The 24,945-nt window shown below is 33.7% G+C and overlaps 2 protein-coding genes across 2 annotated transcripts in view; one reads left to right on the forward strand and one right to left on the reverse strand.

Annotated features, from left to right (window-relative positions):
• Nucleotides 1-7,339, reverse strand: part of LOC143050924 (uncharacterized) — a 35,521-nt gene extending 28,182 nt beyond the window's left edge. Inside the window, exon 1 of the mRNA XM_076224025.1 lies at nucleotides 7,302-7,339. Within this exon, the coding sequence (XP_076080140.1) occupies nucleotides 7,302-7,339 (38 nt within the window). The remainder of the gene's footprint in view (nucleotides 1-7,301) is intronic.
• LOC143050925 (uncharacterized) lies at nucleotides 2,102-24,429 on the forward strand. Its single transcript, XM_076224026.1, has 6 exons — nucleotides 2,102-2,163; nucleotides 12,715-12,752; nucleotides 15,942-15,960; nucleotides 17,161-18,298; nucleotides 23,098-23,148; nucleotides 24,413-24,429. The coding sequence occupies exons 2-6, from the start codon at nucleotides 12,745-12,747 to the stop codon at nucleotides 24,427-24,429; spliced, it is 1,233 nt and encodes a 410-aa protein (XP_076080141.1). The 5' UTR covers nucleotides 2,102-2,163; nucleotides 12,715-12,744.
• Nucleotides 24,430-24,945: the final 516 nt, after the last annotated feature.

Here is a 24,945-nt window from a genome sequence, read left to right on the forward strand (position 1 = left end):
ATGATAATATAGTTGCCCACATCAAGTACATTGTTCTTTTAGTGCAATGATACAACTTGTGCCTCTTATAATTTGTCTGGAAAAGTGGCAGATTTTTTTAAAGTCTTGTTTACCAGTTCAGTTATTGGATTTTTTATAGCTGGTTGTGCTAGTTTTAGGACTTTAACTGATATGCCATCTATTCCTGTTGCCTTTTATGTTCATTTTTTTTTAAGTTGTTTGTCTACAAATTCATTTGAGATGGCACTAAATTCTAGTTGTTGTGTGGCAGTTTTGTTTTGGTGTATTTTTGTAACACTTGGACGGATATTATTAGCAGGTGTGTTGTTGCCAATATCTTTAGCCACATTTATAAAAAAAATCGTTGAAGTGTTCTGCTATTTTTTTTTTTTGGTCACTTATTATGGTTTCTTCATCACATAGAATGATATTGTTTGTGAAGTTGCTACCTTTGTTTGTAATGAAAGGTTTGATAGTAGACCAGGAATCAGATGTTTTAATGGTCCGCCTACGCAGCGTTCGTAAAAGTATGTTTTAATGGATTTTTTTTTTATTTTATTGACTAGATTTCTCTGTAGTCTATAGAGTTCCCAGTTATTGCCTGATTTTTGTTTGTTTTACCTATTGTACAGTTGTCTTTTTTTTGTACACTGCTTTTCGTAGCTCCTGGTTCATAAATTGTGCTGGTTGTTTACATTGTTTTCTTTTTTCAAGGGAGCATGTTGGTCTACAACATTTACCACTGCCTTTTCAAAATCTGAATATGCCTGATTCATATCATCTTCATCTATTAGTCAAGAAATTTCAAATCATAAAAAATAAATTTAAAGCTTTAAAATCTGCAGGAGCCACATCAGCATGAGCTTCAAGTTGATATTCTTTTCAACATCATATTTACATTTAGCGATACACATACAATTGTCATCACAGGAGACTTTAGTCCAACATTATTAGTCGTATTGGGCACACTTTTTTGAATTTTGGATCCTCAATGCTCTTCAACTTTGTACTTGTTTGGCTTTATAAACATCTTGATATGAGCGTCACTGAATAAATGAGTCTTTTGTAGACGAAACGCGCGTCTGGCGTACTAAATTATAATCCTGATACCTTTGATAACTATTAGCCTCTAAATCATACAAAAAGCATGATCGCTGCACAATTTAAGAAATGTATTCTAGATCTTCAACTGAAATCTACATTCTACTATAGGAAAACCGTCTACTTTTATCCATCACAATGGTAACTCTCAGTCTCAAATAGACTACATACATATGATCAACCTCATGTGGAATCTTAGATCAATTTAAAAACATGAAATGGATCCAGTCAACACATCAAGCCACACTTGTGTAAGTGCAAATATAAAAATCAATCTCAAACGTGAAAATACCATCTCCCCAAAAAACTTTAAAAAGCAGATGCCACTGCTGTTCCAGCAAAAATGATAAAATTACAGGGGCCTCAGTGGAAAGTTTCTTTAAGCGACTTAACTAACATAAGGAATGAGTCGATAAAGGAAAACCAAACTGATATTTCCAAAACATCAACTGAATAAAAGAGAAAAGAGAAAAGAAAAATATGGAGAGTCGACAAAAAAATGTATTCGGAAATTATGGACAATCCGTAAATGAAAATTGTTGGCCAACTGATCAATAGAAATAGAGGCCAATCCAAAACCTCAACAACCTCCATAATAAAAGGACCCAACTGTATCAATATATGATGCTCCGAAAACATGAACACTGAATTTATTAGAACCACTATCAGAAACTGAAATTTTTTAAGCAAAAGGAAAACTAAACCCAGGCTACATAGCTACAAAAAAAAAACAAAAAAAAAAAACACTTTTCTTTAAGACTGGAATTACTAACCAAGTACTTCTAACTTGAAAAGCTGAAAGATCATAATAAAAAAGTTTTACTTTACTTGCTAATTCACGGCCCCAGCTTGTCTGGCAAGACAGCCGTTGGACGTCAGAGTAATCTCGGACTATTTATACTTACTAGCTTAATTATTTGATAGAAAATGGGGGCGAGTCATATAAATTTGGGCCAAGTTCGCCTTACACGGTTTGTTATTTTATTTTCATTGTTGTAAGCGGCTGTGTTGTCATTTCGAGCATAAGAAGAAACTGGCATGAAAAATTATAACATGTAGGATGTAAGGCAAAATATCTAAACTATATAATATATTCTATATTTCTCACAGGCACTTAATTGTTTCTATCCAATGGAAGACCCACTATCAACGTGTATTTACTCGTATCTATCCTTTGGAAGAAACAATTAAGTGCCTGTGATATTTCACACGATTTATCCTTTCCTGACATTTTGATTATTTGTCATGTTTGTATTTAATCAACGTGTGGATCTTCTTCTTCTTTCTCTGCATCTTTACACCCTTTATTTTACCTAAATTGTCATCCTGACTTTTTTTTTTGCAAGTGTCTCATCCTGCCTTTTTTTTATTCGAAATTCCTGTCCTGCCTATTTTTTTCAAATTTCATCCTAGCTCCCCCCCCCCCCCCCCCCCATAAAAATCAAATGGTACATGTAGCTCCCTTATAGGGTAACCATACTTTCGTATGTCGAACAGTTTCACCACCTAAAAAATGTTATTTGCTCAATCCAGTAGGCATTGATACCTTTTTTAGTTGAAGTTACAGTTCATCCTTTTTCATCTGAATATCTAGCCACTCACTTGCATTTCCTAGATACCTGTAGTATTTTAGCATTTTTACTCTAATAAACCAACTGTTACTATTCATTGACTTGATGCATAATTGCCTCCTTGCTAGTTGTTTTTCTAAACTTTAGTCGGGTTGGGTACATACATTTATGAAGAGGGTCATAACCTTTAAGTGTAATTGTGCTTCTACTGGTAGTATTCCCGTCAACTCTTGGCATAATAGCTTCATAATAGGATCGTAGGATCTCAGTTCTTCTTTGGTCAAAATTTGATTATGACGTCAAATGTTCTTGCTTTCCTCTGAATTTCCTATTGTGACAACAAGAAAAAATGGAACCATGCCTGATGTCGTCAAATTTTAATATTATATATGTTTGTAAATATTGATTGTCATGTTTGTCTTGGTAACAAATCAATATTGGGATTTTACACTAATAAAATGATTTGATTTGATTCATCATGAAGAACACATGCATCTTTTGCCTTTTCATTTGAAAAGAAGTACATGTATTGAATTTGTCTTTAAATATATTGTTTAAACATCATTAGAGAAACAGATTCCACCACCAAATCTCATGTAATACAATAGTTATCCACTCTCAACAGTTTAATTTTAAATATTTCAAACGCTTGTGAGCCTCACGTTTCAAATTTGAACATTTAAATGTTTCAAGTGGATAAATATTGTATCACACTCGATGCTGTGGTAGAATCTTTAATTAATAGAATGATAGCTAAAAATTTAAACTAACAGGACTTATTTTTGCAAAATAAAAAAATAAAAAGTCAAAATATTTGAATCTCATAATACAGGTCATCAATTATTTATACATTTTACAATGACAATCTAAAAAAACATCATTTAAAAATAACCAGTATCAATGGTTACTGAAAAACCCACTGTCATGACTGTATTAGTCCAAATAATAAGGACATGCTATTTTATTTTTTTGCTTTGACGCCGCTACAGGAAGGCGTCACAGCAAAAATTGAAATAGCCTTTTAAGACGTCATAATTATTTCAATATAATATTTCGAATTTATGAACAAATATAAGCCCTAGCTTCGTCTGTTTGCACACTACATAGAGACCATTTGTCTTGGTAAAGTTGAACTGTAATTAGTAAAAAAAAAAAGGAAACAAATGAATTGTTAATAAAAAGAAATCAAATCTATTTTCACTGTGACCACATGTCAATGATGGTGACTGTTTTAAAGGTACATGTACAAGCCCACATAGATCTTAAAATGCCACAAATAGCTTTTAGCGAAACAGGAGTCACAAAGTTCCTATCTAATCTTAACCCACTTTAACCTGACAATATTCACAGTAAGCATGATAGGGTGCTAAAAGAATTAAAAGAGCAAGTGTCATCAATAAATATTTACATTAATATTCAGTAAGTCCCACCAATTACTCCCTCCAATTTAGAACTATGTAAAAGTAGGCCTACTCTGACACAAAATAGTGCTTTTGATGTCCTTGTTTACTTAAACTAACCAACAAATTTGCAGAAATGATACTTTTGGGGAAAGAGAAATTATATATCTAGATCATTTTGAGCCAAAATTTACTTGTCTATGAGTTTGCATTAAAAATTGAGGATTAATGCGCTCCATAGTATACTAATTTTATATTTCCAGAAAACCAGGTTTTTGTTTTGGAGTACCTCTGTTTGATAGTCAGTTATTTTGTTAGAAGGCTTTAAAGGTATGGTGAAAATTGGCATATACAAAGCTGGTACATGTACAATTAAGGATATACCTTGTTTCTATGAACATGATGAAGTTAAACTTAAGGTAAAATATTTAGAAAGCTGTGAAAATTGCAAAATATGGTTGAAAAGTTAGGGATTTTTAACTGGTGGTCTGACACTATTAGAGTCTAAGGATTCAGTGGCGGATCCAGAAATTTTCGTAAGAGGGGGCCCACTGACTGCCTAAGAGGGAGCCCGCTCCAGTCACGCTTCAGTGATTCCCTATATAAGCAACCTATTTTTTTTTGCCAAAAAGGGGGCCCGGACTGACCCCCTGGGCCCCCCTAAATCTGCCTCTAAGATTGGAAGCATGCCAACTTTGCTCCAGCTTACAAAAAAGGGGGAGAATATAAACCTGTAAATCATAGACCCATATCATTTAAATTCGTTTGCTGTAAGATCATGGAACACATCATCACAAGTAACATAATGTCACATTTTGAAAAAAACCATCTTATATTTAATCTACATCAAGGTTTAAGAAAAAAATACAATATTGTAAATTTCCATTTATCATGTTTATTGACTTAATTCAAGAACAATCATCAAGTAATAATAGTAATATACAAGCTCAGGGTTCTCACTTAGAATTTTGAAGGCATGTCCAGGGACTCAACCATTTTAGCAATGGTAAGTCCAACAGTGAGAAGAAATATTTTATTGCAATATAATGTATTGCTTTAGTCTCTATGACCTATTAGAACAATGAAATGACATTAAAACTTTTGCCAACAATCATTTGACAATGATGATATGTATGACATATTTCAATCCTCAGATGCATCTTTGGCATGTTTGGACTCACTAGTTTTGAAAATTAATTCAGACAGAATGACAGATTGTCAAGAGTCCAGGACTCATGGACTCACATTTGTGAGTACCCTGTTGCTTCAACTGACCCTATCATTAAGGAGTCCAGGACTCATGGACTCGCATTAGTGAGTACCCTGTTCCTTCAACTGACCAAATCATTCAGGAGTCCAGGACTCATGGACTCGCATTAGTGAGTACCCTGTTCCTTCAACTGACTCTCTCCTTAAGGAGTCCAGAACACATGGACTCGTATTAGTGAGTTCCCTGTTTCTTCAACTGACCCTTTCATTAAGGAGTCCAGGACTCATGAACTCGCATAAGTGAGTACCCTGTACCTTCAACTGACCCTATCATTAATGAGTCCAGGACTCATGGACTCATCATTAGTGAGTACCCTGTTCCTTCATCTGACCCTATCATTAAGGAGTCCAGGACTCATGGACTCAAATTAGTGAGTACCCTGTTCCTCCAACTGACTCTATCATTAAGGAGTCCAGGACACATGTACTCGTCTTAGTGAGTTCCCTGTTTCTTCAACTGAATCTTTCATTAAGGAGTCACGGACTCGTGGAATCACCATTAGTTAGTACCCTGTTCCTTCAACTGACCCTATCATTAAGGAGTCCAAGACTTATGGACTAGCATTAGTGAGTACCCTGTACCTTCAACTAACCCTTTCATTCAGGAGTCCAGGACTCATGGACTCGCATTAGTGAGTACCCTGTACCTTCAACTGACCCTATCATTCAGGAGTCCAGGACTCATGGACTAACCATTAGTTAGTACCCTGTTCCTTCAACTTACCATATCATTCAGGAGTCCAGGACTCATGGACTCGCATTAGTGAGTACCCTGTTCCTTCAACTGACCCTATCATCAAGGAGTCCAGGACTCATGGACTTGCCTTAGCGAGTACCCTGTTCCTTCAACTGATCCTATCATTAAGGAGTCCATGACTCATGGACTCCAATTAGTGAGTACCCTGTTCCTTCAACTGACCATATCATTCAGTGGTCCAGGAATCATGGACTCACATTAGTGAGTATCCTGTTCCTTCAACTGACCCTATCATTAAGGAGTCCAGGACTCATGGACTCGCATGAGTGAGTACCCTGTTCTTTCAACTGACTCTATCATTAAGGAGTCCAGGACACATGGACTCGTATTAGTGAGTACCCTGTTTCTTCAACTGACTCTATCAATCAGGAGTCCAGGACTCATAAACTCGCATTATTGAGTACCCTGTTCCTTCAACTGACCCTAACAATCAGGAGTCCAGGACTCATAGACTCGCATTAATGAGTACCCTGTTCCTTCAACTGACCCTATCAAACAGGAGTCCAGGACTCATAGACTCGCATTATTGAGTACCCTGTTCCTTCAACTGACCCTATCAATCAGGAGTCCAGGACTCATAGACTCGCATTATTGAGTACCCTGTTCCTTCAACTGACCATATCAATCAGGAGTCCAGGACTCATGGACTCGAATTAGTGAGTACCCTATTCCTTCAACTGACCCTATCAATCAGGAGTCAAGGACTCATGGACTCGCATTAATGAGTACCCTGTTCCTTCAACTGACCATATCAATCAAGAGTCCAGGACCCATAGACTCGAATTAGTGAGTACCCTACTCCTTCAACTGACCCTATCAATCAGGAGTCCAGGACTCATAGACTCGCATTAGTGAGTACCCTGTTCCTTCAACTGACTCTCTCATTAAGGAGTCCAGAACACATGGACTCGTATTAGTGAATTGCCTGTTTCTTCAACTGACCCTTTCATTAAGGAGTCCAGGACTCATGAACTCGCATAAGTGAGTACCCTGTACCTTCAACTGACCCTATCATTAATGAGTCCAGGACTCATGGACTCATCATTAGTGAGTACCCAGTTCCTTCATCTGACCCTATCATTAAGGAGTCCAGGACTCATGGACTCAAATTAGTGAGTACCCTGTTCCTCAAACTGACTCTATCATTAAGGAGTCCAGGACACATGTACTCGTATTAGTGAGTTCCCTGTTCCTTCAACTGACCCTTTTATTAAGGAGTCACAGACTCGTGGAATCACCATTAGTTAGTACCCTGTTCCTTCAACTGACCCTATCATTAAGGAGTCCAAGACTCATGGACTCGCATTAGTGAGTACCCTGTTCCTTCAACTGACCCTTTCATTCAGGAGTCCAGGACTCATGGACTCGCATTAGTGAGTACCCTGTACCTACAACTGACCCTATCATTCAGGAGTCCAGGACTCATGGACTAACCATTAGTTAGTACCCTGTTCCTTCAACTTACTCTATCATTCAGGAAACCAGGACTAATGGACTCGCATTAGTGAGTACCCTGTTCCTTCAACTGACCCTATCATCAAAGTGTCCAGGACTCATGGACTTGCCTTAGTGAGTACCCTGACCCTATCATTAAGGAGTCCAGGACTCATGGACTCGCATGAGTGAGTACCCTGTTCTTTCAACTGACTCTATCATTAAGGAGTCCACGACACATGGACTCGTATTAGTGAGTACCCTGTTCCTTCAACTGACTCTATCAATCAGGAGTCCAGGACTCATGGACTCGCATTAGTGAGTACCCTGTTCCTTCAACTGACCCTATCAATCAGGAGTCCAGGACTCATAGACTCGCAATTTTGAGTACCCTGTTCCTTCAACTGACCCTATCAATCAGGAGTCCAGGACTCAAAGACTCGCATTAATGAGTACCCTGTTCCTTCAACTGACCATATCAATCAGGAGTCCAGGACTCATAGACTCGCATTATTGAGTACCCTGTCCCTTCAACTGACCCTATCAATCAGGAGTCCAGGACTCATAGACTCGCATTATTGAGTACCCTGTTCCTTCAACTGACCCTATCAATCAGGAGTCCAGGACTCATGGACTCGAATTAGTGAGTACCCTATTCCTTCAACTGACCCTATCAATCAGGAGTCGCGGACTCATGGACTCGCATTAATGAGTACCCTGTTCCTTCAACTGACCCTATCAATCAAGAGTCCAGGACTCATAGACTCGAATTAGTGATTACCCTATTCCTTCAACTGACCCTATCAATCAGGAGTCCAGGACTCATAGACTCGCATTATTGAGTACCCTGTTCCTTCAACTGACCCTATCAATCAGGAGTCCAGGACTCATGGACTCGCATTATTGAGTACCCTATTCCTTCAACTGACCCTATCATTAAGGAGTCCAGGACACATGGACTCGCATTAGTGAGTACCCTATTCCCTCAACTGACCCTATCAATCAGGAGTCCAGGACTCATAGACTCGCATTAATGAGTACCCTGTTCCTTCAACTGACCCTATCAATCAAGAGTCCAGGACTCATAGACTCGAATTAGTGAGTACCCTATTCCTTCAACTTACCCTATCAATCAGGAGTCCAGGACTCATGGACTCACCATTAGTGAGTACCCTGTTCCTTCATCTGACCCTATCAATCAGGAGTCCAGGACTCATGGACTCACCATTATTGAGTACCCTGTTCCTTCAACTGACCCTATCAATCAGGAGTCCAGGACTCATAGACTCGAATTAGTGAGTACCCTATTCCTTCAACTGACCCTATCAATCAGGAGTCCAGGACTCATGGACTCGCATTAATGAGTACCCTGTTCCTTCAACTGACCCTATCAATCAGGAGTCCAGGACTCATAGACTCGAATTAGTGAGTACCCTATTCCTTCAACTGACCCTATCAATGAGGAGTCCAGGACTCATGGACTCGCATTAATGAGTACCCTGTTCCTTCAACTGACCCTATCAATCAGGAGTCCAGGACTCTTAGACTCGAATTAGTGAGTACCCTATTCCTTCAACTGACCCTATCATTATGGACTTTGCTCAAGCGTTTGATAAAGTCCTCCATAAGATTACTTTACAATCTTTATGGTAAAAATACACTTAACTGAATCTGACCAAGCTTTCATCTCTAATAGAACACACAAACAGTCCTTATATATCAATGCCATTTAACCTTACATATGGAGTTCCACAGGGCACTGTACTGGGCCCCATATTATTTATATTAACATGAAGGACTTCTCAGCATATTTAACATACATGTAGCAAATTAAGATCAGACTGCAACAAATTACAAGGAGATCTAAAATGCTGAAGAAATGTGTTCCAAAATAAGTCAGTCTTATATATTTACATAATCATGATATTTACATGCACTTGCATAAGTTTGGTTTCTATCCATAGCAGCTCATTGTTGTCAGTTTATTTTTGACTTGTTTGATGACCCTTTGGTATCTTTTGGGTCTCTTCTAGTATCAACATTACATACAAGCTTGGAGGAACTACACTTTCTGTTATTATAATTCATTAATTGTTTGTATTATATACACTAGAACACACCCGCTAAATTGCGGGCATATGATACATGTATACAGCTTGTGAACTGTTGTAGGATGATTTTTGGTAATAGATATTATGTATGGAGAATTTCATAAAAGACACCTTTTTCCAAAGTCGGATATTTGTTTCCTTTCTCATGTTTCTGTTAAATTCAATTATTTTCGTGTTTCTGGCCTCAGACCACAATTATTCTTCTCCTTTGCTACAATGCATCTATTGGTAAAAGTCAAATTAAATTTTAAATTTGCACCGCTTCAAACATGAAATAAACTCCTTATATAAAGACTATTATTAGTCTAATAAAATATGCTTCTAAGACAATCCATTTTCTTTTGAGAGCCTTATTAACATGTCAATGGTAGGATATGAATCTTGTATAAATGATTAAGACCGACTAAGGCTAATTTGAGGGGTGGTCGGAGGGGTCCTGATCCCGAAATCCCGGGCTTAAAAACATGAAACCCTAGATGCAGAATTTAAAGAAATTCATATCCCGAAATCCAGTAAGGATCAATCCCCAAATCCCGAGCTTTAAAACAATCGATCCCGACGTCCCGAAAAAGGTCCTGCCTCCCTCTAATCTCTATCCTACTTTCATTTTTGCCAAATCACTACTTTCACTTTCAACAATAAATTGACGGTATGCCCCATTTATGGGCATAATGTTTTCTAGTCTGCATCCGTGTGTTCGTTCGTTCGTCTTGTCTGTCCCGCTTCACGTGAAAGTTTTTGGTCGAGGTAGTTTTTAATGAAGTCCAATCTACTGGAAACTCAGTAAATAAAGTGCCGATGTGGCATCCGTGTACTACGGACACATTCTTGTTTCCACATATTTTACTTATTTCAATTATATACAACTGGTATGACCCCTTTTAAATTGTAAACATTTCAAAGAAAACAGTAGACAGAATACAGAGAGTCTCTTTATATTAAAGTAGTATAATCGTTATTATCTTGAATATTATTATCGATAGAGATAAACTGTAAACAGCAATAATGTTCAGCAAAGTAAGATCTACAAATAAGTCAACATGACCAAAATGGTCAGTTGACCCGTTTAGGCGTTATTGCCCTTTATAGTCAATTTTTAACCATTTTTCGTAAATTAAAGTAATCTTTTACAAAAATCTTCTCCTCTGAAACTACTGGGCCAAATTAATCCAAACTTGGCCATAATCATCTTTGGGGTATCTAGTTTAAAAAATATGTGGCGTGACCTGGTCAACCAACCAAGATGGCCGCCACCGCTAAAAATAGAACATAGGGGTAAAATGCAGTTTTTGGCTTATAACTCAAAAACCAAAGCATTTTGAGGAAATCTGACGGGATGAAAATGTTTATCAGGTCAAGATCTATCTGCCCTGAAATTTTCAGATGAATCGGTCAATCAGTTGTTGGGTTGCTGCCCCTGAGTTGGTAATTTTGAGGAAATTTTGCTGTTTTTGGTTATTATCTTGAATATTATTATAGATAGAGATAAATTGTAAACAGTAATAATGTTCAGCAAAGTAAGATCTACAAATAAGTCAACATTACCAAAATGGTCAGTTGACCCCTTTAGGAGTTATTGCCCTTTATAGTCAATCTTTAACCATTTTTCATAAATCTAAGTAATCTTTTACAAAATCTCCACTGAAACTACTAAGCCACAATCATCATTGGGGTATCTAGTTTGAAAAATGTGTCCGATGACCTGGCCATTCAACCAAGATGGCCGCCACGGCTAAAAATAGAACATAGGGGTAAAATGCAGTTTTTGGCTTATAACTATGAAACCAAAGCATCTAGAGCAAATCTGACAAGAAGTTAAATTGTTAATCAAGTCAATATCTATCTGCCCTGAATTTTTCAGATGAATTGGACAACTGGTTGTTGGGTTGCTGCCCTCCAATTGGTAATTTTTAAAGAAATTTTGCCGTTTTTGGTTATCTTGAATACTATTATAGATAGCGATAAACTGTAAACAGCAATAATGTTCAGCAAAGTAAGGTCTACAAATAAGTCAACATGACCTAAATGGTCAATTGACCCCTTAAGGAGTTATTGCCCTTTATAGTCAATTTTTAACAATTTTCATTAATTTGGTAAATTTATGTAAATTTTTACCAAATATAGTTCTCTGTTACTAATGGGCAAAGTTCATTATAGATATAATTGTAAGAAGCAAAATCGTTCAGTAAAGTAAGAACTTCAAACACATCACCATCACCAAAATACAATTTTGTCATGAATTCATTTGTGTCCTTTGTTTAATATGCACATAGACCAAGGTGAGCGACACAGGCTCTTTAGAGCCTCTAGTTTCAATTGAAGTCAAAAACAATCAGAGATCAATAATGATTTATAAAGTGTAATGGGTCATAAGTGACACAATGTTCATGTATGAATTTAGTGAACTTTTGTGGTTTATTAAATAGATGAAGTTTGAAGTCATCATTTTATAATATATCAAACAAAATCGATTCTAAAAATGCGCAAGATACATTAAATATTTATTCATTCACATCATACAAAATGGTGTTTTTTTTTTAATTCATTGTAATCAGATGTAATCATGATTACTTTGCTAATGTAATCATTAATTTAATCAGACACCTTCAGAAATGATGTAATCATTAATTTAATTTAATCGTACAAATGTCAAAGTAATTGTAATTTAATCAATTACATTGAAAGTAATCGGACCCATCTCTGGAATCAATATCCGGACTCCTTTTTTGTCGTTTTTCTCCAAATATATCTCAATCTGAACAATCATAAGAATGGATGACAAATGCGACTATGCATGTTACCTATAGAACACAGAGGCATGATGATTAATTTATCGTGGAAGGAAGAGAAGCGACACACAAAATGAGGTCTTCTCGTTTAATAGTATAGAAGCTTAGAGGAACTACACTTTCTGTTATTACAATGTATAAATCATTAATTGTTTGTATTATATACAAGCTTGGAGGAACTACACTTTCTGTTTTTATAATTCATTAATTGTGTGTATTATATACAAGCTTGGAGGAACAACACTTTCTGTTATTATAACTCATTAATTGTTTGTATTTAAGGTCAACAAAAGAACAGTTTTGACAGAAAGGATGGACATTACCCGTATGAGAATATTAGGAGGATTCCTCTTAAAAATAGCAGGAACCCAGGCGGAATCCACCTAAAAATTAAGAGTTATAGACGGAATTAAGGCGGATATGGAATATTGAAAAAAATCCGCCTGAAGTATCAAAGACCTTAGGCGAAATATTTACTACTTTCCTGTTGAGTTAACAGGATTTCTGTAGTAAAAGAAATATCATAGACGGAATGCTGGACTTAGTATATTTGTTCAAGTTTCTTAGGAGGAAATCGGACTTAAAAGATTTTGTTCAAATTTATCAGGCGGGAATTGTACTTAGAAATTTTTTCTAACTTTTGAGGCAGAATTGTTCTTTTAATTTTTTTTTCAAATGAAAATGTATTGAGATCATTACTGTTGAGAGAGTGCATGGTGATTATTTGGGCCATAAAGCCAGTATTTGTACCCCCCTGAAATCCAACATATATTTAAAGAGTCTTATTTAAGATGGCATATTAAATTCAATTAAATTTAAATTGTGATAGCATTGTTAGGTAATTTATAACTTTATGTTATGTGTTGCTATTTATATACATTTAAACATATAAAAAGTGACTAGAATATATATACTTGATTCAACAGTATTTAAGACAATAATTTATTTTTGAATTTTCCAACATAGGAATTGCAGGTTAAAATTAATTTATTTTCAAGTACAATTAATTATTAAGTGTATCTCTATTTAATTAAGTAATAATTATGATAATACACAAATAGTATTTCTATGCAGTCTCTTTTTTATCAGTAAGTGATAGAAATGTTATGTAGGTTCCCATCTGTTTTCCATTTGCCTCTGTGAAATGGACAGGAAATGATATGTACACTGTAACTCAAGAGTTGGGGCCTAATGAAGGAGACCACATTGCTTTGTACATTTCTCTTAAATTTCTACAGTCCAAAATATAAAAGTAATAGATAAAAATTGGTGAATATTATTTATTTATTATTATATTTATTAAATATTTAAGATTTAGGTAATTAATAGTATGATTAGGGAAACATTTCAAGGAATCAAACAACTCCCAAAATAACCCCAACACTAGTCAGATTCAAAATTTGAACTTGCAGACATTACAAGAAAAGATGTCTTATTTATCTTGACCAAAATATGATTTTTACCATGGATGTAGAGTTGTGGACTAAAAAGAGCCAAAGTATTCTTAGTAATTAACATTAAAAAGTGCAGATGTATTCTTCTGATGACATGACTATTGGATTTGTGAAGATTAATGTTTTCATATATTTTGGATTGAATCTTCTGGTAAGTTGAAATTATGAATATAAGTATTTCCACCTTTTTGAATATTATGAAACTGCTATTTCCTACAAATAACTTGTGACATATATAAGTACCATGTAGGATCAAGAAAATAACTATATAAGACCATGCAATTTTTGCATAATTACATCATGTACATAATTACTGTGGTATTGTGTATGACACAAGACTTGTATCTTTAAGACAATCTCTTTTATAAGATATTATTTAATAGTAGTTTTGGCACAATTGGAGATCTGTTGTATGACTGTAATAATTAAATATGTATATAGACATCTATTCCGAAAAAAATCAAAAAGTGTTATCTTTTAAAATTAGTACATATGTGCTCAATTATCATGATTATGGATCAAATTTAAGATTTTTAAAATGGCAAGACATACATTTTGTACATGTAAATGCAGCCTATAATGTTAAAGTAAAATAAAAGACCAATACTACATGTACTAATCAAAGTAAAGAATAACCTATACACTTCATGCACAGAATATGTAATTATTTTGTTTAATTGTAATGAGACAATTTTTTTTATATTTCAGAACTGGTGAAACAAAAGAAAATTGTTTTCTGATAGGACTGAAGAATCCCGGACACATTCAATCAGACTTGGAGTAAGTAGTTTTATATGAAAGAAATCCTTATGAATTCTTTTTAAGTAATTTTTGCACATATTGGACTTTCAAAACATTTTGAAAAAAAGTTGTAAAACCATCTGTAATATTTTTTTGATATAAACATGATATATATCTTTAAAATTAGCAAATTGAAAACAGGGGTTACAGCCCACAGGTCTTATTTTATTGAGAAAATCCCCAAAACAGGTCATAGTAAATTCATTATAATTATCTGCCCTTGATTTTACAAGGATTTTTTTCTTAAAATATAATTACTCTTTAAAACATGCTTAACATCTTATTTTTCATAGTTTAATCTTATAATTTCAAGTTTTAGATGTTTCTGTTGTACAATGTATATTGAATGATATATGGTAAAAATAGTAAATTCAAGTCAATATATGTCAAAATGAAGGAAAACCCCACCTACTTCGGCAGCTCACAATTTACCTGTATAACATAGAGAAATTTGTCAAATTCCTTTTAGTTAAACCAATAATGCATGGTAATTTTAATTTATGTCCTCATTTTTTTTCCAGGTTATGTTACTGCTTGGTGCAAAAAACACAACAGATCCATGTTAGATGGTCATATCAATGATGCTGTTACAGAGCCAATCAGTTATGCACGAAATAAAATCAGGAACTTGTGATAATAATTTATATTCAAAGAACACTGAAAAAAACCTTAAAAATATGACTAATAACTGAAAATGAAGAAATTGAGAAGAACTAAAAATGTCAAAATTATACATACATGTATAGTAATTTGTAGTTGCTTAAATACATTCGATCAAGTTTGATCACAATTTTAGCATTTTGTTGTATGAAGGCCTAGTTTTTCTTCGCAAGAAGGCATGGAAGTGGTAAAAACCTGAATCTTTGGAATGAAAAAATTCTTTCATTGAAGGCAGAATTTTTTCCTATTCCTAAGGCGGATTTTTTTTCATATTCTAAGGCAGATTTTTTTTCGAAGGCGGATATATTTTCGGTTTCATTAGGCGGATATATTTTCCGTCTCTTTAGGCGGATATATTTTCCGTCTCTTTAGGCAAATATATTTTTGAGAAAAACATTTTTTCTTTTAATTAGACGGAAATTTTTCCTCCTAAGACAGGCGGATAAATTTGCATATTTCGGCTCTATTCCTCCCGTAAGCCGCCTGGAATCCATGTAAGAAAGATTTTTCGTGTAAAAGCAGACTTTAAACGGATTCCCTCTAAAATATCCGTCTGGAATCCATGTAAAATACGCCTGGATTTTTTCGTACAGGTATGACAGATAAAGTTCAGGTAACCTTACAAATTGATAGTTTTGACACAGTTTTCTTAACAAGTGTATGACATGAACCTACATGTAACTAATAAGTGAGAGAGGTTAGGGGAGACAAAGTTTAAATTGAAAAAATGATATGTATATATATATATATATATATATATATATATATATATATATATAAGAAAAAGTTAAGTAAAGTCCGTATGCTGGTAACATATAAGAAAAATACATAGTGTCTAAAAATAGCAACAATCAACATTCAATCTATCTAGGTGTGGATCAGTTTGTAAATAAACTGATGCAGTTACTAAATTAAATTATATAAGTGTCTAAGAATGTAACTTTAACACACTAATGAGTGTTATAAAATTAGTTTGTTATATTTTATATATTATTCACGCAATATTTCGCTAAACAAATTAGCTTCATCGGGCGTGTGCATCTATCTAGGTGTTCGCTAAACAAATAAGCTTCATCGGGCGTATGCATCTATCTAGGTGTTAACAAATTAGCTTCATTGCGTGAATAATTTTAGTAACTACATCAGTTTATTTACAAACTGATCCACACCTAGATAGATTAAATGTTGATTGTTGCTATTTTTAGACACTATATATATATATATATACATGTATAATGTATATATACATTTGTATATTGCAAAATTCCCTATCTATGGCCAATAGAATCGAAATTTACTGTGAATTTATTGAATTAAGATTAATGAAATAATTATTGAAAGTTTGGTTAGAAATAATTTCAGACTAGCATTGGCTGATCACAACATCCATCATGATTATTCCATCTTTCAACTTACAGTATAATGGGTTATTTTTTATTTTTTTTTGGGGGGGGTGTGTTTTATTTTTGCTTATTTTCGCGTATAGAACAAAATTGCAAAAATAAATTTCGTCCAAAGTAAAACTGCACATACACAGGTATTAATTAAAGTATTAGATATGTTAAAATAATAATCGCCAATATATTTTGAATACCTTATTCAATGAAAATTGCGAAATTTTACACACTCGAAAAATAACCCAGTGTACAGTATTGTGTTGGTTTGTCTGGACAAAGTGGAAAATAGTCAATAATTGTAAATTCTTTTCAAGAAGCCAAGATATAAAAAACACTAATAATGTTTTATATTGCAAAGAAGCCATGACATAAAGATTAAACTGATAATGTTCTTTTTTATATATATATATTTCTAGGAGCAAATCCTTAAAACTTGCAAAATGCTGTTGAACAAGGCAGAGAAAATCCACGACTTAGAAGTCAAACATGAAAATGACCCAGATCTGCTAGATTTGAATTTCAATTCAATGGTAACTGTTATAGATAACATGAAAACAGAGGTTATGGAACAAGACACTGTGGAAACCAAAGTTATAAAAAAAGTCACTGTTGAAACAGAAGGGGATACTGCAAAAACAGAACCATTTACTTTAAAAAGAGAACCAGATGCTATGGCAACAGAACTAGTGTCTATAGTTACAGGACAATTCACTATAGAAACAAAATCAGGTGCCATGGTAACAGGGCCAGTTTTTCAATCAAAAAAGCTAGATACCTATAAAAAGTCTACTTTTAGTGAAAAAATGTTTAATACTTTGAACCAAGATAGTTCAGAAAATTCTACGACCACAACGAATGCATATTCTAGTTCAAATCCTGCAAATATATGCTTTACAAATACATTGAACCAACCTACAAATGAAAACACTTTACAGACCTTGACAAATAAATCATATCAACCAAGAAATCAAAACACTTCACAAGGTAGTACGGAAAATTTTACGAAGACATCAGCAAAAGAGGTCCTAAATGAACCATTTACACAGAGTCAACAATCTTCCAAAACTGCTGAAATGTCACCTGATGCTTTAATTGATCCAGATGAAATGTCATCTGATGCTTTAATTGATCCAGATGAAATAAAAAATGAGATTGTAGATTACTTAGAACAATCTGGTACTTCAGAACTGATTCTTAGTAGGGATACAGTAAGAAATGGACAGGAAATAGATGGAGACAATGATAATAGCAGAGAGACACAGAATAGCCAAGAACTAGAGGAAGGAAAAGAAATCAAACTGGAACCGACTGATGCTGAGTCTAACCTTTACACATACGAAAAAATATCACATTTAAATAAATATGTGGGTAAAAAGTCAAGAAAGGTGTACAGGCTGTATAAGTGTACGGTGTGTAAGAAGACGTTCGATTATCTATTGTGTGTACAGAACCACGTCAGAATACATACTGGGGACAGACCGTATAAGTGTGGAGCATGCCCCAAAGATTTTGTTACAAAGTGTAGTCTGGCAGAACACGAGAAAGTTCATACAGGTATGGTTATTTAACTGTTTGTATTTTAGATTTGAAAATTAGAAATTTATCAAATATAAAAATATCCAAAGATACATTGTATTGCTAAAAGGCCCAAGGGAGAACACTGTGTACAAATTGTGCTGCACATGTATCATCATAAGTATTCTACCAAAATTAAAAAAAATCAAATAGTTTAATCTCTAATGAAGCATATCATGTAATAATGTCTTTATTTTAATTATGATGCTTTATGTCATTTATGTGGTAATCAGTGTGTAATTAAAGGAGTGTTTTCATGGCAATCATGGTAGCCCTGTATTGTGTCACATGTTTAAAACTGATTAAACCACCTGTTAACGATTTGTACTCTTAGTTAAAATAATCAATCAATACACGTAACTGTTATTATGTTTATATGTCTACCTTTAAAAGAATTTAACACAATTATTCCGGAACACTCGAATTCTCATACAATGTGTATAAGATTAATTATTTACCAAATTAGTTAATTAAAAGTACTTTATTTGTGGAAATATGAAAATAACGTCTCTTAAACAATTTAATCAAACAGAGACTTTACTGTACTTTATCTATTTTATATTGTTTTAAAGCATTCATCTCGCATTCAACATTTACACATCGGCCTTTTCATTCTCAACAGTCATTATAGGTAAAATAATAAATATCTGGATTATTAACGTATTTATTTATAATTAGTAATAGAGAAATATAACTGACCTCAATACAGAATATAGAAAACTAAGAAAGAAGACAAGTTCAGACTTAAAATTATATCAAGCACATATGAATATGTCCACCAGTATATAGAAAGTGATGACCAGCTTAGAAAAAAAAATATAGCACCAAAACATGATGACCAATAGAAATAAAGAAAGTGTGCGGTCTAATGAAGCATAAAAAGAAAACCTTTGAAGTAAACTACAGTCAAACCAAAGTTACCCAAACCAGTAGAAAATGTTTGTATATCAATAAATCCAACTGTCAAATACAATAATGTACATAAATGAAATGAACAAGGCAAATATAGATATATACTAATCCACTAATTACAATCTGTAGTTAATATACTATACCTGTAATTAATCAATATGAGTCATATAATATACAAAATACAATACTAAATATAAAAATTCGTAAGGGTTCCACGGAACCCAGTGTCTCACCTACTTTTGCTGTTAATCGCAGACTCAACAAAAAAGAGGAAAAACATCAATAAAAATTTCCCTCTCGATACTGTCTTTTGATTGAAAGAAGCTTCCAAGTTTGGTAAAAAATCCAGGATAGTTTATGAATCTAATAAATGTTTTATAAACTTTAACTGCAGACTGTTTGTAAAGTTAACTGGAAGAAAACTAAGTCCATATTAGTAAAATACGGAAAAAGTTAATTTTTTTTTACAAAATTTTCTTCTGAATAATATCTTACGACCAGAAACAAGCTTTTGTCTAAGTTTGGTAGAAATACAGGATAGTTTAAGAAGATTATAAAATTTTTAAAAACTTAAAGGGGCACTAGCTGTCAAATTCATGGTCACCGATTTGACTCAAATTCTCATATTTGATTTATAACAATGTAAAACATTTATCCAAACTATCAAAAGTATAAAATAAACAGTTTACAGAGCATGGGGTAGATAATATATAGGTTCGTTTCGTGTGTATTTTAGTCCAGACGCCATCTAATTACCTATCGATTTGACCTCAGATGACCATATTAGCGATGTAAACATAAATAAAGATATGAATATTTTAAACAGCATGTGCAATTGGATTTTTATAGGTCTGTTTGATTTTATTTTATAGATTAAAAATATATGTTTCTCATTGTTTTTAACCGTATAAGAATGATTTTATGTGCATCGAATTAGTAATCAAATGATTTACCGTAGTTTCACTTTCATTGTTGACATTCTTTTTCTTTAAATAACCAGTACACGTACAATGCATGCGTTGTAAATCTCTAGCTAGGGGTTAAATTGAAGTTCACATGAATACAGATTTAAAGAGGTGGACTCATTCACTTGCAAGTGAATTACTAATTATCAATGTTTCTTAGCGTAATTTGACAAAATTGAACCTTTTTGGCTGCAAAAAACGAATTGTTATTTCACTATTTTACTTTCATTATTGATTGAACAGGAAAAAATCAAACTTGAGATTTTTTATATAGCTCATAGCTAGTGCCCCGTTAAACCACAGAGTGAATGTTTTGTTTCTGGCAAAAAAACTAAGTCCATTTATAAGTAAAATACGGAAAAGTGGAAATTTATTTTTACAAAATTTTCTTCTTGATACTTTCTTATGATCATAAACAAGCTTCTGTCCAAATTTGGTACAAATCAAGGATAGTTTATGAAAGTTATTAAAATTTTAAAAACTTTAACCACAGAGTGAATGTAATGTTTCCTCGCAGAAAAACTAAGTCCATTTATAAGTAAAATACGGAAAAGTGGAAATTTATTTTTACAAAATTTTCTTCTTGATACTATCTTATGATCATAAACAAGCTTCTGTCCAGGTTTGGTACAAATCAAGCATAGTTTATGAAAGTTATTAAAATTTTAAAAACTTTAACCACAGAGTGAATGTAATGTTTCCTCGCAGAAAAACTAAGTCCATTTATAAGTAAAATACGGAAAAAATAGAATTTTATTTTTACAAAATTTACTTCTTGATACTTTCTTATGATCATAAACAATCTTCTGTCCAAGTTTGGTAGAAATTCAGTATAGTTTAAGAAAGTTATTAAAATTTCAAAAACTTTAACCACAGAGTGAATAATTGCGGACGCCGCCTCCGACGACAAAGGAATGTAGGATCGCTTAGTCTCGCTTTTTCGACTAAAGTCGAAGGCTCAACAAAAATATACACAATTACTGTAAAACCTATTAAAATACAGTCTACCACGTGCATGTAAATGCTCTTTTGTTCCGACGTTGGAAAGTTCCCGGCGGAAAGAACTAACTAGCAGAAAAGTTCCGGAGGAACTTATTAACTAGTAACTTTGTTATTCCTCTGGTTTAAAAGTTCCACCACAACAAAGTGACTAGTTGAAAAGTTCCAACGGAACATATCAACTAGTTAGAAAGTTCCTTTTTGCCTAATTAGTCTAAACCGGAACTAACAAACTAGCCCAAAAGTTCCAACGGAACTTATCAACCAGTCACAAAGTTCCATTTGGAGAATTGATGCAAAGTAAATGCGCAACATATTATAATTGAACCTTTCAAAGGGAAACCAAGACACTGATTACAAAAGTCAAAAGAAACTTATCAACTAGTCACAAAGTTTTTTTTTTTGGCAAATTAGTCAAAACCAGAACTAACAAACTAGCCCAAAAGTTCCTCCCCATGTGGGTACTTTTGTAAGAATATCAATTTCAGATTAATTTATAACAACTTATTCCGTTAAGAAGGCAACATTCTGACAGAATTAACAAGTTGTTCTGTTCCGCAAGAACTATTCAACTAGCTACGTTGTTCCAGGACTTTTCAACTAGCTAGTTTTTTCGGAACTTTTCGACTGCACTCTTAATAAAACAACTAGTTGGAAAGTTCCATCGGAATGAAATAACTAGTTGAAAAATTCCGCCGGATCAAAGTAATTGACGGAACATAGTGGCTGTTACATGTACACAGGCAAACATAAATATGTGTATTTTCTAATTTTATGTCACAGTCCACATCTCTTTCTCATCTTAGTACACAGGTTTACATATATATGTGTATTTTCTATTTTTAGGTGACTGTCCACATGTCTGTCTCATCTGAGTACACAGGTTTACATATATATGTGTATTTTCTATTTTTAGGTGACCTTCCACATGTCTGTCACATCTGAGTACACAGGTTTACATATACATGTACATGTATATGTGTATTTTCTATTTTTAGGTGATTGTCCACATGTCTGTCTCATCTGAGTACACATGTTTACCTATATATGTGTATTTTCTATTTTTAGGTGACCTTCCACATGTCTGTCACATCTGAGTACACAGGTTTACATATACATGTACATGTATATGTGTATTTTCTATTTGTAGGTGACTGCCACATGTCTGTCTCATCTGAGTACACAGGTTTACACATATGTGTATTTTCTATTTTAGGTGACCATCCACATGTCTGTCTCATCTGAGTACACAGGTTTACATATATATGTGTATTTTCTATTTTTAGGTGACCATCCACATGTCTGTCACATCTGAGTACACAGGTTTACATATATGTGTGTATTTTCTATTTTTAGGTTACTATCCATATGTCTGTCTCATCTGAGTACACAGGTTTACACATATGTGTATTTTCTATTTTAGGTGTCCGTCCACATGTCTGCCACATCTGAGTACACAGGTTTATACATATGTGTATTTTCTATTTTTAGATGACCGTCCACATGTCTGCCACATCTGTGTACACATGTTTACACATATATGTGTATTTTCTATTTTTAGGTGACCGCCCACATGTCTGCCACATCTGAGTACACAGGTTTACACATATGGGTATTTTCTATTTTAGGTGTCCGTCCACATGTCTGCCACATCTGAGTACACAGGTTTATACATATGTGTATTTTCTATTTTTAGATGACCGTCCACATGTCTGCCACATCTGAGTACACAGGTTTACACATATGTGTATTTTCTATTTTTAGATGACCGTCCACATGTCTGCCACATCTGAGTACACAGGTTTACACATATATGTATTTTCTATTTTTAGATGACCGTCCACATGTCTGCCACATCTGTGTACACATGTTTACACATATGTGTGTGTTTTCTATTTTTAGGTGACCGTCCACATGTCTGCCACATCTGTGTACACATGTTTACACATATATGTATGTTTTCTATTTTTAGGTGACCGTCCACATGTCTGTCACATCTGTGGCATTACATTTATGCAGAAATATAAGTTGGCTATCCATCTACAGAAACACAATGGTGAGACTAACTTCAGCTGTGTTATTTGTGGGAAAGGATTCATCAGAAAAGATCATTTAAATAATCACATCCAGTCACACAATAAGGATAGGCCTTTCTCTTGTAAGATATGTGGTCAAAGTTATAAAACAGAGAAATCGGTAAAGGCACATGAAAGATCCCATGCTCCGGGGACATTCCAATGTCATTTCTGTCATAAGGTTTATACACAGAACAGATATCTCAAGGTTCATATCAATGAAAAACATAATCTCTCTCCGCTCGAAAAAAGTAATGGATTGACAACAAGACAGAAACAGAAATCGGAACTGGTTGAGTGTGATATATGTCAGAAATATTATCGAAAAAATTATATAAAAACACATTCTAAAAGTCATGACGAAAGTGCCAAGGATTTTGAGTGTCAGGTCTGTGGGAAAAGATTTGTAACGGAAAGTTATTTAAATTATCATGAAAACATTCATACGGGTGAGGGAACAGAAGAGTGTGATGTTTGTCATAAGACGTTTGTCAATCAAAGATCCCTTCAAAATCACAAGGTCATACACACAGGAGCACGCCCATATAAGTGTGATATTTGTAATAAAACATTCGCTCATTCATGTGCACTCAATGTACATATAAAAACACACACCAAATATAAGACATACACGTGTCAGGAATGTGGTTTACAGTTTATTTTAGAGTATTATCTAAAGAGACATGTTAAATATCAACACGGGACTGGGACGGTTTATGAATGTGAAATTTGTGGGAAGGAATTTAGAAGGAGTGACCAGATCAAAAGACACAAAGAAACACACGAAAGGAAAGAAGAGAAAAAAAAATTGAAAGAAAACAAAGAGAGTAGTCAAGAAAAAAGGAAGAAAACAATAAAGAAGATTAAAACAGAAGAAGAGAAAAAAGAAGAAAAAGAATGTTATGTAGAAAGTGATTTTTGTCCTGAGGAAATAAGTACAATTAGGTTACATAGAAAGAAGAGACAAATTAAAGAGGACGATGAAAATGCTAAACCTAAACCGAAACGAAGAAAAAATATCACTATGAAGAAATACTAAAATGGAGCATAAAATTAGATGAAATTATAGTGAAAAATGAAAAAGGGAGATAACTTATATTTGTTTATTATATGTTTTATAAAATATTTATTCAAATTTATAGATTATGTTGATTTTTAGTATAAGCTGCAAACTGTGATGTATATAGTTTAATTTCAAATTTCTAGATTATGTTGAAATTAATCTTTACATTTTTTACAATTATTTAAAATGTTTTTTTTTTTTTTTTAATATAAGCTGCAAACTGCAATGTATATAGTTAAATGTGGTTAGATTTGTTCTTCTTACTCTATCATTTGTATTTTACTATCAAGATTCATTAAGGCAAGACATATATCAGTGTCCACATTTTATTTTATTATAAGCTTTAAACTGTGATGTATGTTGTCTTGTTAGGATATAATCAGATGCTCCATTATTGGTCCATCATGTTTAAAATGTTTCTAGAACTGAGGACACTCAACATTAGTGTACTTATTATTTATTCTAGGGCATAAAATTAGATGAAATTATAGTGATAAATGGAAAAGGGAGATAACTGATATTTTTTTATCTGTTTTATAAAATTCTTGTTAAAATTTATAAATTATGTTGAAATTAATCTTTATATTGTATGAAATTATTTAGATTGATGTT

The sequence above is a fragment of the Mytilus galloprovincialis genome, chromosome 11, assembly GCF_965363235.1.
Source record: "Mytilus galloprovincialis chromosome 11, xbMytGall1.hap1.1, whole genome shotgun sequence".
NCBI lineage: Eukaryota > Metazoa > Mollusca > Bivalvia > Mytilida > Mytilidae > Mytilus > Mytilus galloprovincialis.